At 43.3% G+C, this 17406-nt stretch overlaps 3 protein-coding genes across 6 annotated transcripts in view; all 3 read left to right on the top strand.

The window, feature by feature from the left end:
- Positions 1 to 2200: 2200 nt before the first annotated feature.
- mgat1a (alpha-1,3-mannosyl-glycoprotein 2-beta-N-acetylglucosaminyltransferase a) lies at positions 2201 to 6132 on the top strand. The gene is made up of 3 exons (XM_086312477.1): positions 2201 to 2396; positions 3779 to 4649; positions 4809 to 6132. Exons 2-3 carry the CDS (start codon positions 4038 to 4040, stop codon positions 5496 to 5498), a joined length of 1302 nt encoding a protein of 433 aa, XP_086168603.1. The 5' UTR covers positions 2201 to 2396; positions 3779 to 4037; the 3' UTR covers positions 5499 to 6132.
- Positions 6133 to 7582: 1450 nt separating this feature from the next.
- Positions 7583 to 15684, top strand: sh3bp5la (SH3-binding domain protein 5-like, a). The gene is made up of 6 exons (XM_086312474.1): positions 7583 to 8266; positions 8664 to 8726; positions 9334 to 9462; positions 11180 to 11344; positions 13411 to 13584; positions 13794 to 15684. Exons 1-6 carry the CDS (start codon positions 8045 to 8047, stop codon positions 14337 to 14339), a joined length of 1299 nt encoding a protein of 432 aa, XP_086168600.1. The 5' UTR covers positions 7583 to 8044; the 3' UTR covers positions 14340 to 15684.
- Positions 15685 to 15849: 165 nt separating this feature from the next.
- gabbr1a (gamma-aminobutyric acid (GABA) B receptor, 1a) overlaps positions 15850 to 17406 on the top strand; it is a 130975-nt gene continuing 129418 nt past the window's right edge. The window contains exons 1-2 of one of the 4 annotated variants that reach the window (XM_086312470.1): positions 15850 to 16548; positions 16884 to 16936. The gene's annotated coding sequence lies outside the window, so the exon portion shown is untranslated. Of the gene's footprint in view, positions 16549 to 16621; positions 16937 to 17406 lie in introns of those variants that run through there. The other 3 variants (XM_086312473.1, XM_086312469.1, XM_086312471.1) reach the window with 3 other exon arrangements.

The raw sequence follows: 17406 nt of genomic DNA, 5'->3' as shown, positions 1-17406 counted from the left end.
AAGTATTTAGTCAGCCACCGATTGTGCAAGTTCCCCCACTTAAAATGATGACAGAGGTCAGTAATTTGCACCAGAGGTACACTTCAACTGTGAGAGACAGAATGTGAAAAAAAAAAAAAAAAAAATCCATGTAGGATTTGTAAAGAATTTATTGGTAAATCAGGGTGGAAAATAAGTATTTGGTCAATAACAAAAATACAACTCAATACTTTGTAACATAACCTTTGTTGTCAATAACAGAGGTCAAACGTTTACTATAGGTCTTTACCAGGTTTGCACACACAGTAGCTGGTATTTTGGCCCATTCCTCCATGCAGATCTTCTCGAGAGCAGTGATGTTTTGGGGCTGTCGCCGAGCAACACAGACTTTCAACTTCCGCCACAGATTTCCTATGGGGTTGAGGTCTGGAGACTGGCTAGGCCACTCCAGGACTTTCAAATGCTTCTTACGGAGCCACTCCTTTGTTGCCCGGGCGGTGTGTTTTGGATCATTGTCATGTTGGAAGACCCAGCCTCGTTTCATCTTCAAAGTTCTCACTGATGGAAGGAGGTTTTGGCTCAAAATCTCACGATACATGGCCCCATTCATTCTGTCCTTAACACGGATCAGTCGTCCTGTCCCCTTGGCAGAAAAACAGCCCCATAGCATGATGTTTCCACCCCCATGCTTCACAGTAGGTATGGTGTTCTTGGGATGCAACTCAGTATTCTTCTTCCTCCAAACACGACGAGTTGAGTTTATACCAAAAAGTTCTACTTTGGTTTCATCTGACCACATGACATTCTCCCAATCCTCTGCTGTATCATCCATGTGCTCTCTGGCAAACTTCAGACGGGCCTGGACATGCACTGGCTTCAGCAGCGGAACACGTCTGGCACTGCAGGATTTGATTCCCTGCCGTTGTAGTGTGTTACTGATGGTGACCTTTGTTACTTTGGTCCCAGCTCTCTGCAGGTCATTCACCAGGTCCCCCCGTGTGGTTCTGGGATCTTTGCTCACCGTTCTCATGATCATTTTGGCCCCACGGGATGAGATCTTGCGTGGAGCCCCAGATCGAGGGAGATTATCAGTGGTCTTGTATGTCTTCCATTTTCTGATGATTGCTCCCACAGTTGATTTTTTTCACACCAAGCTGCTTGCCTATTGTAGATTCACTCTTCCCAGTCTGGTGCAGGTCTACAATACTTTTCCTGGTGTCCTTCGAAAGCTCTTTGGTCTTGGCCATGGCGGAGTTTGGAGTCTGACTGTTTGAGGCTGTGGACAGGTGTCTTTTATACAGATGATGAGTTCAAACAGGTGCCATTCATACAGGTAACGAGTGGGGGACAGAAAAGCTTCTTACAGAAGACGTTACAGGTCTGTGAGAGCCAGAGATTTTCCTTGTTTGAGGTGACCAAATACTTATTTTCCACCCTAATTTACGAATAAATTCTTTACAAATCCTACCATGTGGATTCATGGATTTTTTTTTCACATTCTGTCTCTCACAGTTGAAGTGTACCTCTGGTGCAAATTACTGACCTCTGTCATCATTTTAAGTGGGGGAACTTGCACAATCGGTGGCTGACTAAATACTTTTTTGCCCCACTGTAACAGTAAGTTTTCAGGGCTTGGACACCGAATTTCAGATGAAATAAGCTTTCTCTAGGTTTTATAGATCCAATTTCTTCAGTGTTATATTCAACACTGAGAGTATGTGTCATAATTTTAGGATGGTAGTGCAAATTTCACAATCTCTTTATGAGATTAATTCTTTATTCCTTTGGAGCTAGCCTGTTTTTGTAAGTGGGCAAGCTTTGTGCAATTTGGATGCAACAATATAAGCTGCAGTAAAGCAGTAAATAGGCCGTACCCTGTGTGCTTTTGTTATGTGCTTGTCTACAAGTATAGCAAATAGAAGGGAAGGTTTTCTTCTTCTCTCCATTCCCCTCTTCCCGTGTGGCTCATGCAAATTACGCGCGCTCCTGTGCAGCTCAAGCAGAAAAAGATAAATTAGCTAAATTAAATGAAAAAGCAGTTTTCCGGGCCTCCCTGGCTGTTCGCTGTCCGTGTGGAAGCCTCGGTGAGGGGAAGCAGACAGTGTGTGTGCACAAAGACTTCAAAGGCTGCCGCTGTTTCTAATTAGCTCCGCTGAGAGCGGCTCTCGCGTCAAACTGTTGCGTAATTTCTCAAGGTGACGGCTGGGGGCGGGACTTCCGTGTCTGCCCTAAAACCAGGAAGTTGTCGTGTTACTTCTTTTCTCCTCCTCTTTTTCTTGCAGCCAGCGAGAAACGGGAGAAAGTCGGCGGCGTGAAGTTGCTCCAGCCGCCGGGGAAGAAGCAAGACACTGGCCTCATTTCTGCGGAACTTTTCCCGAAGAAATGGCCACAGCAAGAAGGAGCGGGCACATTGTGAGGTGAGGGCAGCTTCGAACTCTCCTCCTCAGACTACTGTGTTTACTGTGACGAGCACAAGGCGCCTGACGAGCAGCGTGAGGGAGGGACGGAGGGACGGAGAGGGTGAAGTCGGTGATGCCAGCTGTTTTTGTGTTTTAATAAACCGCAGTTTGTCTGCTGTGTCGAGTCAGCCACAGGTGATAAGAGAAAATCGATCACAGGCATTTTGGTGAATCATCACTGTCAACTTCCTGTCTGATTTCCTGCCTTCACTTTATTGGTTATTTAAAGCAGAAACAGAACTTTCAGATGTAGTTGGAGCGGTGTGGGGGCAGGGCGTTCGGGGTTGACCTGGCCCTATTGAATAGTCTTAAACTGCCGTTTTGCATTAAGGGGCGGGGTCATTAATAATTCGTTAGTAATTATCAGGTAAACTGTGCTGGCTGCGAAGTTGTTTTTTATTCATTTTTATTGACTTAATAACAATGTGTTTAAAAACGGAAAATTCCTAATCAAACGTCAGCAGCTTATTTTAAAACGATAAGCTCCAAATGCTGCGTGTAATTGCAGGCGGTACTTAATGGCACGTGAATGACTGTACATAAAAGATGGATGTAGCCATTGTGACGTCACCAAACGCTGGTAATGAAGACTCCCATTTTCGCATCATTGCCTTGGTATTGAAACCAGATGTGAACGAATGAAACTGTCTGAGAAACTAAAGGCAGTTTGTGAATGACCGATCTTGTGCCAGTGAGCGAAAGCTGTGCAGCCCTGCTTTCAAACCGTAGTAACGACCAGACTTTATACCTTTAAATTCACGTTTTATTCAGTAATAAAGTGATCTGCAAGCTCTTTCCTGAGTAAGAGAGCTGAGGGTCGTTGACCCATTGATTTCTTTATAACTGTAAGTCTTTACTCAAGAGTAGTCACCTCCTGCTGGCCATTAGAAATCTAGGTTTAAGGCCCTTTTCAGTCCGGGAAGCCGAGTCCATCTAAATACAGCCTATGTCTGCAATCTGCATAGTGAAAAGCCCCAGTTTCTGTTTAGCTGTATTAAAATTCCAGACCACTGAATTTGAATACCGAGAGGCCATGATAACTAAGATAAACATCCACGCACACAGTACTAAGTCTTCATCTCCTGTTCTGACAATAAAGCACATAAACAGTGTTTTGCATTCTCTGATATGTGTAGTTCAGTGTTTTTGCTGAAAAATGGTCAAAAACTCCTGTTAAACCTAAAAAGGGCTGTCAATTTTTTTTTATCTTAAAACATTGGCTTTAAACCTTTGATGGGAGATTTGTTTGGGCAGGATGTGAGAGGGAAAGTTTTGTGAGAGTTGGAAACCTTGATATTGACTTGATTTTATTTGATATTTTCCCTTTTATCTTATTTCAGATAAAAGAGGACATTAAATGTTGAGGATTTTCTCCAAGATGAATCTTGCTCTTCATCGGATTTTAACGACTTGCGCTTTCACCAATGCTGTATTGTGTCTTTATAACTTCACTATCTGCAGAGCGAGCCCGTGATGACACAAAGCATAGGCTGCCCCTCCCATATCCCATTCCTGTTGTCTCTAAAAAGGACACGTCTCTCTGTTCAGACTCTGTCTTCCTGAAATTTCCCACCCTCCCTCTCTCTCAGTTTCTGGGCCATGATCCGTAAGAGAAGCTGTCTGATTTTTTGTGGCGCGTTCCTGTTTATCACATGGAATGCCATACTGGTACTCCTGCTGTGGGGGAGACCCCCACAGGGCCGAGATCAGAAAGAAGGTCCCGAAGGGCCCCCCAGCAATGTGATGGAAGATGTGCTTCGATTTGCAAATGCATTCGAAAGTGAACTTGAGATGCAGAAAAAAATCCTATTGCAAATCCAGAATCATCAGTTGCTCTGGGAGCCATCAGACAACAAGCCAAAGGTGACCGCTGCTCCTCAGCCTGCCATCCCTATCCTTGTCATCGCCTGCAACAGAGTCACCGTGAAGCGCTGCTTGGACAAACTCCTGCAGCACCGGCCCTCAGCAGCGCTCCACCCAATCATAGTGAGTCAGGACTGCGGACATGCCGAGACCGCTGAGGTGATTCGGTCTTATGGAAACAACGTAACTCATCTGAAGCAGCCGGATTTGTCTGACATCCAAGTGAGGCCTGAGCACAAGAAGTTTAAGGGTTACTATAAAATCTCCAGGCATTACCACTGGGCGCTCAACCAAGTGTTCAAGACGCTCGGTCATTCATCTGTGGTGATCGTGGAGGACGACCTGGAGGTGATTATTTTCATGTTAAACACCAATGATTTGTGATCTCTCCTTCATTTTCATTCTTTATTTACAACTTAAATTAATCTTCTTCTTTCAAAACTCGTTATTTCACTTGTTGCGATGGTTATGTAACAGTTGAACTGAATTATTCATCTCTTGCTCTAGGTGGCACCAGACTTCTTTGAGTATTTCCGAGCCTTGCTGCCTTTCCTGAAATCTGACCCCAGCCTGTGGTGTGTGTCTGCCTGGAATGACAATGGGAGGGAAGGCTATGTGGACCCCGGCAAGGCCGACCTGCTCTATCGGACAGACTTCTTTCCCGGCCTGGGGTGGATGCTCCTCAGGGAGGTGTGGGAGGAGCTGGAGCCAAAGTGGCCTGAGGCTTTCTGGGACGACTGGATGCGCCAGCCAGAGCAGCGCCGCAACCGTGCCTGTATACGCCCAGAAATCTCACGGACTTTAACTTTTGGTCGCCAGGGTGTGAGTCTGGGTCAGTTTTTTGACAAATACCTGCGTTACATTAAACTGAATACCGAGATTGTGCCTTTCACCAAGTTGGACCTGAGTTACTTGAAGGAGGAGACATACAAGGAAAACTTTGAGAAGGAAGTTTACAGTGCTCCTGTGGTTAAATATGAAGATGTGAAGCAGGGCCAGCTACAAGGACCCGGGCCCTTCCGCCTTCAGTACTCGAGTAAGGACAGTTTCAAATTGATGGCCAAAAATCTGGGAATAATGGATGACTTTAAGTCTGGAGTGCCACGGTCAGGGTACAGAGGGGTGGTCAGTTTCATGTCCAGAGGACGGAGGATCTACTTAGCACCCCCTCCAGGATGGACCCAGTATGACCTTTAGTGAAGCTGATGATGAAGAACGTCCATGAGCAGTAGCCTTTTATATCTCTTCAATGTGATGGGGGAAAGCATTCCAGACCAAAGAAGAAAATGATCTTTGCTGACGCTGTTTGTCCTTACTGATACAGAATGGATGTCCCTTTCTGGTGTGGGGGTTTGCCAATACTACTCAGGTCTTTTTCATTCTTCCAAAACATTTATACACACGGTGTAGGAACCACCACAACTACGTGTTAGACAAATCTGCTGTAATTCGCCAGAGATCTATTTTTATACGATGCTAAGTGTGCACATGACATTCATTAATGCATTCAATGCAATTACTACTTTGCCACTTTTGTTTAAATTATTTGCAGTCTCGGGTAATCTGTGTGACCTGTTTCTGTCTGCTGTGAAGAGGGAAATGTAATCTGTGGTGTGGTTGCTTATAGTGTTGGTGCCAGGTAATAACTGCAGTATAATCTGTCGTTTGATTCCGATCATTAATGCCTTCTATGGAAATTATTCTTTGTGCTTACTTTTTGTCACATGATCCTGTTTGATACTCTAATGTGATTCTATTTGCAGGCTCGTTACCCTGCAAACTACTACACTTGTTTGTCTGATCATTTCTGGATTAAAAAAAAAATACACAACTTTGCTATTTTCACTCGCACTTCATGTTGCATGTGTTTAATAAACAAACAGGAGAGAGGTTTTCTTTAGGTGTGGAATTGGGTCTGTGAACTCACCACACACACACACTGGGATAACTGAGTACACAATATCTTCAACGTATTATTGAGTCATTCTGTAAAAAGGCTGCACAGGCTGATAGATGACCTCTTTTTGGCTCCTGAGACACGAGGGGTGCTTCCCAGAGTCTAACCTGCGTGTGGTAATGTGCTCAGTGCTGTGTTGCCCTCAGTCATCCTGGTTACCAAGATTCTTGCAGAGGCACTAAAGTACTATTAACTGGATAATTAAATTGATCTTGCACTGCAATATCAGTGATATAGGTCATTACCAAAATATAAATAACTTCTAGTCAGAGTGTATCTGTAGATTTCAGCCGATGTGGCACGGTGACTTTACTGGGTGGGCCTGGACCCCTGGGGGCTGAGCTTAACACCGACACTGGAAAAGAGAAACTCCCGTCCTATTTCCTAAATTGCACGTCCTGGATTCCTCTCCTCCCATTTCAGTCTTTCCCACCACAGATGCGAAGAAGAGACACTGAAGCCTCAGCAGAAAGGTGACTGTCAAGAAGCTTTCTTAAGAAAGAGAAACTGCGAGAAAAGCTTGAAATGTCAAATTACACAAAAACCGGAAATCAGAAAATCAGTGGCAACAGGTCTGATGGAGCGATGAAACCAAACTTTAAAACTGGCCGTCAATATGTAAAGAAGAGATCAGGAGAACGCTACAGCAGTGAAACTCTTTGAAACCGCTTGGGGCTGCATTTCAGCCAGTGGTGTTGGGGACCTTTTCAAACTGGATGGAGAAAAGTTGGCCTGAGAGTTAAAAAATAAAAACAAAACATAAAGGTGGTCATACCAAATTCTGACTTTAAAGCTCAATGGAACTGTACAAAATCGGTTTTTTTGTATACACTGTATTTCTATTTATGTTCGCACATGTTCAATAAATTACTGCAATTATTTCCCATTTCACAGCAACAAAATAGAGTTGAGGACTGGCTCTTTCACACAGTACGTACCTAGAAGTTATTTTATATTCACAAGTCATTATTGTGTGCACGCAAGTCCTTGTCTTGCATGACCAACTTACTGTCTTGTACGGAAATGTTCTTAGCGCAGAGCAGTAATTATCTTTTTTATTTTGTCTTGTTATCTTGTATTAACAAAGTCATATCTTGTACAAACAGTCATCATCTTGTGCCGACGTGTAATTAATTTATTTGCACAAGACAATTTGCTGTAATAAGCTTATTATATACCTTGTTTTTTTGCATGGCAAAAAATATTTGAATTCAACTCCAGAGCCCTTAGATCACCTGTCTGTCGCAAACCTTCAGATAGCCTCCATAAAATTAACAGCATTCACTGCTGTAGTGCAACTACGGTGGCCACCCTGGCTCAAATCTTTAAGTGCGTAGCGCTTCTATTCGCCTGTTTACCTCATTTGTAATGATGATGTGAGGCCGAAACCGCTAGCTAGCTAGCCTAGCTAAAGTACTGAAGAGCCGGTAAAGGATGGAGGGAAAGAGGCGTGTGTCGGGGGGTACATTTTGATAGCCCCCCCTTTTAGTTCTCATCTCCTGGCAGCGGTTTGTTCAGAAAAGCAGCCGTCACGCTTTCATTTAGGCGCTAGCCTGTTAGCATGCTAGGTGCAGGCAAGACTAGCTTTAGTGGGTTTCAGTGTGGTTTAATATGGCAGATAGCAAATTCAACACCACTCCTGACCGCTGGAATAATTTTTTAATTTACCTCTACTTAATAACCTTCGGTCGTTGTTCATAGCACCGGGTTTTTAGGTCAACAAACCCCGCCTGCTGTTGAAGACTCCTTAGCTAACGCTGGTGCTAACCCAAAAGTGTTGCCTGGAATGGAGCCAGGCGACCTGCGAGAGAGCCCCGCCGGCTCCGGGGAATCGGACGTAGGGGAATGGAGGGAGTGTATTGAGGAGGTCAAAGCCGCGGAATGCGATGGAAAGACTCAAGAAATGGCGCTCAGAGACACCTGCGAGGAAGGAGAGAGTGACAAACAGAAAAGCCCCGGAGAGCAATTACACAGTCCGTATGAAGAGGAGTTGGACCCCAGAATCCAGGTACCTCAAAATTCGGACTTTTTGTTTAATCTATTGCTGACCGTTAAACATCCTTCAGCTGTATTATTATATTAATCAGCCGCTTTTAAATTACTGTTACCTACACCTGGGTGTGTACATCCGTGATTACTTTCGATTTAGTGTGACAGAAAGGTAGTAATGTATTCAAATGAGCACATGTTCATTATTCATTTAAAAGATAATGTCTTCATAATACGGTAATCTGTGCAAATCCCTGTCAGATCTGAAGTGATTATCCTGTCACCAGTGTAACACACCTCTGACGTGTGTCACCTTACACTCCCAACCTATTAATCATCGCCATTACAGTCAAATAGCACTACTAATGCTTTCCCAATATAAATACGTGAGATACATATACTGTGTTTTTCCACAGGAGGAACTGGAGCATCTCAATGAAGCCAGTGCTGAAATCAACAAGCTAGAACTGCAGTTGGATGTAAGTGTAAATACGTAATAGATAGAAAGCTATTCAGTTATTACAATCATTGTAAAATATAACTATCAAATAATCTCCTATTATCTTTTTTTTAATTTTTAAATGGCTTCTCTTCTGTCCTCCTGTGTTTGTTAAATGTTTGGGCTTTGGTCAGTTTTCCACTGTTTTCCAACCTTCCCAGAATAGTAACTGATAGGTTAATTGGTGGTGAATATAATCAGTTACAAGTCTGCGTGAAATGTATGACAATTTAATAAGACTTGCCCTGCTTTTCTTGTCAGATTAAATAAAATTGCTTTGATGTTGACAAAACAAACTCATTATAGATGTGAAAAACCATTTATTGCCACCCTGGGAATTACTTCTCAATGTGTTTGTGTCTAAATATTTTATTAGTCTACCCCGAAGGTGCTAATGAATATGATAATTTTGTTTTTCAATATGTGTAAAGCACAGACTCTGGAAAAGTGTGAGCTCTTAAAATGGAAGATGTAGTGTTGCTTTTTGACACTCACTGAATCGGCTGCCCACTTCCTGTGTGAAATCGAATTAGTTGCTGCATTACAGGTAAATCTAATCCTGTCATTTTCATGCATTGATCGTCCAGGATGCCAGATCGGGATACCGGAAGATCCTCACAGAGTCTGCCCGAAAGCTGAACGCTCAGAGCTCTCAGCTCGGCAGCTGCATTGAAAAAGCGAGACCATATTATGAAGCTCGGCGCCTTGCCAAAGAGGTATACACAACAAGGTTTACATCTGTTTTCTCTGCCAAATGGAAGATGTGTTACAGACATGCATGTTTTTACTGCAGCATCTGGATTCAGGAGTGAGAATCAGGTGTTCTGCTCGAGGCAAGGGAAAAACAAACATCGGGTGCTGCAGTTTGTGAACGTGCACAAGTTCTGAGTAGGGAAGGGAAATCTCAGTGCAAATGTTTTTTTGCTTTTTTAAATTATTTATTTATGTTTTTTTGGAGAAACGCACTGATCCCCAGTGTAAAATGCATCTAGGTCTAAACACAATTTAGATGCAAGGTGCTTGTTCTGTTCCTTTACGAGCTCTAGTTTTGGGCGATTTTGCAAACCAGTTAAATCTACAAATCTGAAGTGTAAATCTGCGTTAACTCAGAAAACCATCATTGGTGACATCAGCGAGCATATCTACTGAAACACCGGTGTGTTCACTGTGTGCCTGTATGACTGTGTGTATAATGACACAACGCTGACTTGGATGTGATGAAGCTCGCGATGTCATCTACGTGCTGTGTAGTTACGTTACAGCTAGCTGGCTAACCACCCACGTGTTGGTTGTTACTGTGGAAAATAAATGTCACTTATTAATATTTGCCGTGTGCCATTAAATCATCTACTGCTGGCTAACCTCAGTACTGTGTGATCTGATGTTAGCACACACAGGACAGTGGCCTCTGTGATGATTACGAAACTTTGAGCTGTGCGTGTTTGTCATTGACATCTTGTTTTCTTTTCTAACTGGATGTGACAGATGGGTGGAACTGACTGTAAAACTGCAACCTCATTGGCGACTGGCCAGTGTCTAAAATTGAAATTTACATTACCTGGGCACAAGTGGACCCTGTTACACTCAGACCTGCAGAAACTTTAACATTGATGACAGTTTGAATTTGCCTGATGAAGTAATTTGAAAAATGATCACCCAAGTTATCAAATCAGCTCTGGAGGTTTAAATTTCACTGATCACTTGCTCCTTATATTGCACCTTACAGCATATATAACTTGTATACAGCTGTATATATCTGTGTTTTATCTTTGATTGTGAAGTAATTTTAACGTAAAAATCTACATACTTCTAATGGAGAGATGCCAAACTGTTTTTCATTGTTCTTGTAACAGTAACAATAAAGATCTATCTTATCTTATCTCTTAGATGAACTAGCCAACCTGGTCCAGCCTGTCATTTGTCTGTGTTAGCAGGCGCACTAGCATTATCTAACATTAGCCAGAAGAGAGAGCGAGAAAAGTTTCAGATTTGATCCCAAAAACCCAACAACCTTGGACAAGCAGGTCTTTCATTGACGTTAATGATTAGTGAATTCCATTTCTAAGATTGTTTTTGACGCTGGGAGCAGAAGAAAGGCGCTGAGACAAAGCACCTGGGAATTACAACAAGCGTCACATTCTTTTCATTTTTGCTGAAAATTTGACCCCAGTCCTTCACATAGAAATCACATGTTCGAGATATGCAGGGAACAACGTCTCATGCATTAAAAGTTACCTAACACATTCAGACTGAAAGGCAGTATTGTTTTCCTGTAATTGCATTGACCTAGAAGTGTTTTGAATATAAAAACTATGATATGCAAACTCATTTCAGCAGAGAGATGACTGTAATTGGATTGAACAGAACAGGGGTGTTGTGTCCTTGTCGTAGTCCACTGCTGTAGGTTGTTAAAGGTGCGTCTGCTCTCCATAGGCACAGCAGGAGACTCAGAAGGCAGCTTTGAGCTACGAGAGAGCCGTTTCCATGCACACAGCTGCCAGGGAGATGGTCTATGTGGCCGAGCAGGGCCTGCTGGCTGATGGCAAGAACACCCTGGATCCCACCTGGCAGGAGATGCTCAACCACGCTACCGCCAAGGTAGAAGAGCAGTTTTAAGATGCGTGGCTAAACAGAATGCTTTCATTTCTATTTGTCACCTCAACAAGGTTGCTATAGTTTTACCAAACAATGCAGAGTTCAGTCATCTCTGAGTTTATCTGGGTAGAGTCAGAATTTTGTCTGATTATTCTTGTTAGGTTTTTGCTCTCCAGTGTTTTTTGCGTGCACACATGCACACCATTATTTTTCTTCGTGATCTCGCTGCTCTGCTGTCTGCATTGTTTGTGGAAAAATAAGTGTGCAGATAAGTGTAGTGATTCTTGGCAGCCTTGGATATACTCACAAACTCACTGTTGCTGGGTTACAATTGCCAGACTCAACAGAAAAGATACAGACAGCTGGTGAACTTCAGTGCCCTCTCAGCTGTAACATGCAGCATGGATGACATGATTTTCTTGGCCTTGAGTGTCACAGAACTCTGTAAATGCTTGACTTGTTTCTTCCTTTCAGTTACAGCACAGTTTAGATCTAAGTGTGATCTGGCTTCTAGATATTATATTGATAGCTGGACTAGTTTGATATTGCTACAGTAGTTTCAGTCATCTGCAGATTTTAGAGAGAGCAAAATGAGTGCTCTGAAAATCTCGCCAACTTTAGTGAAAACTGTGAATGCCTTTAGCTGTTTAAAAACACATTATGTTATCACTCTGTGTCTTGGTAGCCAATAGAAAGCTAGTATAATGCTGTTACCCTGGCTGCTGTAGTCCTGCAAACATAACTTTACTCAAATTATCTATATCACAATAAAAAGATGGACGAAGTCACGGCAGCATCAGCCACCGGTTTTGATTTTCACTCAGCAAAACCAAAGTACAAACTCCTTGGATTGGCTGTACTGCACAGAACGACGTATAGTTCCTTAAGAAGACGCAGTAATGGCGCTACACGGTGAAAAGGTCTGTTCAGTGATTCTAGTTAGCTGAAATGAGGCCTAGCAGACACAAATCAGCTACACCCTTGCATACACCCTTTGACCTGTAAAACTGTGCATGTTAACATGGGAGCTTATAGGCACCGACTCACTTTTAGAGTCAAGCTTAAGTGACCCCCGGAGGAACCGCCATTAGGGCACTTTCATTCACTTACATCTTCATCCTCACAGGTCACCTTTTGTTTGCACCAAATGCTTTGGCTTATGTCGGAGAACTACACTAGTAGACAGACCTGACACGTGGCACCCCACTGTGTCAGCAAATATTTGAAATCTGATTATATAGCTGAATATTTAAAAACATTGAACCTCAAATTTCGGATATAAAAAAACTGCATTTATGGGATCACGAGTAAAATAAGATAAAAATTTCATCTACCATCATCTTTGCTGTGGCAGAATTTTATTTTTTATTTTTTTAATGTCTCTGGCAATAAACACCTACCATAATGTGTCAGAGTCAGAATAGCTGCTTAGTGGAGGCCCATTGATGTTGAAAGAGAGGTGAATGATCGATGTTACTCTAACTAGGGAATCTAAGTGGACAGTTATCAGCCGAGTACCTGTAGGTAACCGATGTCAAGGCCCAACGTTTGTCTTGTTCTTAATTTTTCTTCTCCTTTTCTCAAGTCTACCAAGTCGTTCAGGCCTTGAAGTTGGTCTTGATGGTTGGTAGCTTGTGTCTAAAGGAATATCCTAAAAATCCATAACTTCCTGACGCTTTGGTGTAATATGTATTTGACTACTTAGAGTTTGTGTGAGGGCCTTTTAAACAAATAATCAAGTGTCATTTCATTTGGCAGCGCAGACACAGAAAGTACAAAGTCTTGAATTGTGCTTTATTGTGCTATTAAAATGTTTCCAGAAATTTAGAAAAGACAACAATAAAGAGTGTGCCTGAAACTCTGTGGACAGGCATTTACAAACTAAACAAGAAGCCTTTTCAGTTCTTTACTTTTTTAAGAAAATAAGAACTAATGAATGAACAGTGAGCTAAATGGTTGGGAATGAAGATCAAGGCAAAGTTTATGATAAAACCAGTCATATTTGCATTAAGAGAAATGCCGTTTCCTGTTACTGTTATAATACCGTCCGTCTCCTGTGTCTCTCGCAGGTGAACGAAGCCGAAGAAGAGCGTCTGCGCAGTGAGAGGGAGCACATGCGTGTCACGCACGCCTGTCAGGAGGCCGAGGCGCGTGTGCAGATGCTGCAGAAGTCCCTCAAGAGAGTCATCATCAAGTCCAAACCTTACTTTGAGCTCAAGGCCCAGTTCAACCACATACTGGAGGTAACACAAAGAGCCCAGTGAGACCTCTGTTTAGACACCTTCTGTTTAGTGTTTCCTGCACTTAGAAAGCTTTATCTGCTGATTTGGCAAAAGTTCTATAATATATTCAGTATTTTATGGATTTACTGGAGGTTACTGGAAGGTTATTTTCCTACTGGCATGAAATCAATGTTGAAATTGATGATGAAAGTTGCTTTGTGTGACTCCAGGAGCACAAGGCCAAAGTGCTGCAGCTGGAGCAGCAAGTAGCCAAAGTGAAGACCCGCTATTCCATCGCCCTGCGGAACTTGGAGCAGATCAGCGAGCAGATCCATGCTCAGAGAGGGCGGGACCCGGGCGAGGGGGGAGGACGCCCTTCTATCTGTGTCGGGCGGAGCCCCCCTGTCGGAGCAGAATCTGACATCAAGGTTCAGTCTGAAGGCGGAGCCTGTGGCGGCGCCATTGGAAGGGATGGAGTGGACGCATCCATCGACCTGCTGGAGAGATACAAGGAGAAGGAGCATGAGAGGGAGAGGGAGCGAGCCGGCTCGGATTCCCTTTCAGTCTTCAGCCTGCAGACCATTGCTTCTGACCTCGAGAAATACGACTCCATCGAGCACCTCGGGAATCTCAGCGACGTGGGGAGCATCACCGGGGATGAAGGGGAGAAAGAAAAAACCAGAGTGACCAATAAGAGAGACAAGCTGGTGGAAACGAGCGCCAAAGAGCGCCAGCAACAGTTCTATAAGCAGCACCACCGAAGCTTCAGTTTGTGAGGCTGTCATAGAAACAGCTGCTGTAAACAATGCAAAAATAAAAACAGCAATCCACACTAGGATAAACTTCCCTCATTAAAAAGGTACCAAACAAAAGTATGAGACAGGGAATTAAGTGAAAAAGAAGGAAAGCTGCAGCGATGGGTGTAAATAAGCACATGCACATTATTCTAAAGCTGAACACAGTAAACAGTGTAGCCTAGTTAGAACACTACAGGATCTACAGAGCTTACATCCCTGCAGGACAAGTATTCAGTATATTTACTCCTCTGAAGGATTCTGGGTAGAATTTGTTCCTTGAGCATGAAGGAGCAGCTAAGAAAGATGAAAAGCCTTGTTTGAACAGACATATTTAAAAAGGCATCATTTTTTGCTTTCCCAGGCTAATCGTTGATCTAACTTGGTGAGACTGGTAAAAACATTCTCCCTCGTCCTCCTCTGTTGCTTCCTCTCCAGTCGAGTCGAGTCTCATCAGCGATTGCTTCAAGGTAGAAGGTCGCAGGGCCCCTGAGATCCCCACCTCCTCAGCGAGTAGGGAAGAATGTAAAAAACGTTTCTTTGTCAGTGCAGAGTGAAAGCATGTTTGAATCCTTGTTCCATGTGTTTATTTCCTGTAACATGCTGCAAGTTGTGCTTTTTTTTTTTTTTGGACGTTTTAGCACGAGAGAATGCGTTTTTTGAAAATCCCTGAAATGAGTCTTAAGGCAGCATGCACTCCATCATTTCGGTTTTTGAGCGCTGCTTGCTGAAACAAACACTGACACAATCAGCCTTATTTGTTTTATTTAACTTGGTGTTGTAACACTGGAGTGTCATGATCCAGATGATTTGGATATTGTTTACATTTGTGTATATTTTTTGCCCTTGTTGTAATTTGAGGTGTGCCTTGACACAAACAAATTTAGCTTGAGTAGTAGTTTGTTGTAATCTCAGTTTGGAACCATTTAAATATGAAGTGAGTGCCCGTTTTACGATTTTCAAATATTTTTAACAGCCTGACTGATTTTTGACAAGAATTGAAAGAGTTCTGATGATGATTTTTTTTGGTTCTTTTATGATTGTACTTTGTCAAAGAAGCAAAACAATGAAGTCAGAAAAGAAAGACTTGTAAATTTGTGTAATTATTACAAAGCTGGAAAATACTGACATGTACAGATGTTGAATCTTTGCTGTACAGATGTTCTGAGTATCGCAGACATATTTAAAGTCTCATTATTGTCAGTTTATCTGAAAAACCTCACTTTTCACCGCTGTCTTAACAGTTACTTTTCACCCTCTGAATCGCATTTGTGAGTTAGTCGGATTGGATTGTCACACCTGTAATCAATAAAAGCAGATCCTGCTGCCTGGCCTTCTGTTCTTTCATGCTGAATTCAGTGGGATGGGAATTTGTGAATTTCTTCCCTCGCCTTGCTTCAATTATTCAGCAGACATATAAATATGAAGCAGGATCGCGAGAAGATGGAAGAACGGGGAGAGGCTGATTTAATAGATGACCAGTGTTGTGGGGATGACTGATTGCTGCCTCGTTGACTTAAGCTCCAAAGAGCTTTAGAGAAAGGCTTAACAATGTAGACCGCGTTAATACCACAGCGCCATATCTGCACCTCCTCTTGTCTTCCTGCCGTCGAGATAATTATCCACGTGGACTGAATCTGCAAGCTCATAAATCCAAAGCCGCTTCTTAAGATTGTGCTATGTTTTTGCTGTTGTGGGGCTTTAGACGTCGGCATGTTTCATCTTGGAAAGGAGGGAAAGAAAAAAGATGCGATAAATGCGTGAGGGGGGCTGTTACGCACGGCGCGTCTCCATCATGACGTCGTGAATTAGCTCAAGATCGTAGAGGTGGAGAGAAAAAAAGGAGGGGAGTGTGGTGAATCGCTGTTTCGTCGTTTATGGTGGGCTTGCGTTTGTATATAGTGGATGTATGGGACTTTTTTTCTCTATGGATTTTTTTGTCATCTCTTCTCTTGGCCATGCGTAACTGCAGTACACGGAAACAATCCGAATGAGAGCCGTCTCGTTTTTGTAAGATTCTGTTTAGGCACGGAGCAGCTTGCACATTTACTGTATAGCCATATTAACAGAGCCATAAAAATTGTTGCAAAGATGCATATTTCTACCAAATAATCTGACACCGGGCTTTTCCCCTGGCGGGTCCCACCCGGAGGACTTACTCTTATCTTCACTGAGCGCATCGAAACTAATAGTAAGTACACACATGCTACAGCTTTGCTTCAGGGCGCTACATGCTATTAGTGCTGTAGGTCGCGATGTTAGAGCGCATTTATTCAGGAGACGCTCCATTTCCCGTGCACGGAATCTAGACAGCTGTCACATTTGAATGCAAGAGGCGTTCATTTTTTCGATGGGCCTGATTTGTTTTGATCCAGCCTGTTTGCATTTACATTTTAAAGCCTTTTAGAGACAGAATGCGAGCTCTGCTCCTGTTTATGCAAGACGCAGCCGCTTTAGGCTGATGACATTATATTTGGACATCCTTTCATAGGAGGGCTTGTTAATATGGTCGGCCTTCCTCTACAGGCCATCACGGATTCCCTAGTCAACACCCGACGAGCAACTACCGGCAGCTTACGGTTGGTGGCACCCTTACTGTGACCCTCACGTCTCTGTAGTTCATGCTCAGCCATGCACAGAATGCAGCATCTGAGTGTGTGTGCATGTGGAACCGCCTGAAAATAGCCCACTGTGGGCTATTCTCAACATCACTGTGGTGCTGAAATGGGCCGGATCAGTCCTTATCCAGCGCAGCTTCCGGCAGCAGACTCGCACAAGGAAGTGTAGGCAGTGTGTATGCAGCAGTGACATTGGAAGTGGATGGGATTGAGGTGTGAGAGATGTTTCATGTAGTAGTTGTGTTTTGGAGGCGCTGTCCGTGGTGCTGAAGCCTTAATTGCTTTTCCAGCTCGAGGCCAGTCGACAGGCCCCCTTCTTTCCCCTCTGTCTGCTCAGTGCCAGGACAGCCTCAGCTGATGGAGTCGGCTGGCTTTGTGCCGTTAGGCTGCTCACTCACACAGTTTGCTTTTATCCGGCTGGGTGTGTGATC

This window comes from Aulonocara sp. 'chitande type north' Nkhata Bay, linkage group LG11 (assembly GCF_057382095.1).
Source record: "Aulonocara sp. 'chitande type north' Nkhata Bay isolate Kocher_YH1m ecotype deep benthic linkage group LG11, A_spYH_male_GT1.1, whole genome shotgun sequence".
Lineage (NCBI taxonomy): Eukaryota > Metazoa > Chordata > Actinopteri > Cichliformes > Cichlidae > Aulonocara > Aulonocara sp. 'chitande type north' Nkhata Bay.
This window is presented reverse-complemented; position numbering and strand designations above follow the sequence as displayed.

What these genes read in the sequence shown, in the direction of transcription:
- sh3bp5la (XM_086312474.1), top strand. Translation starts at nt 8,045, where the DNA reads ATGGAGCCAGGCGACCTGCGAGAGAGCCCCGCCGGCTCCGGGGAATCG. An exon ending in CTCGGCGCCTTGCCAAAGAG is followed by an intron (nt 9,463 to 11,179) that starts GTATACACAACA and finishes TGCTCTCCATAG; the next exon opens with GCACAGCAGGAGACTCAGAA. An exon ending in AGTTCAACCACATACTGGAG is followed by an intron (nt 13,585 to 13,793) that starts GTAACACAAAGA and finishes GTGTGACTCCAG; the next exon opens with GAGCACAAGGCCAAAGTGCT.
- mgat1a (XM_086312477.1), top strand. Translation starts at nt 4,038, where the DNA reads ATGATCCGTAAGAGAAGCTGTCTGATTTTTTGTGGCGCGTTCCTGTTT. An exon ending in TCGTGGAGGACGACCTGGAG is followed by an intron (nt 4,650 to 4,808) that starts GTGATTATTTTC and finishes CTCTTGCTCTAG; the next exon opens with GTGGCACCAGACTTCTTTGA.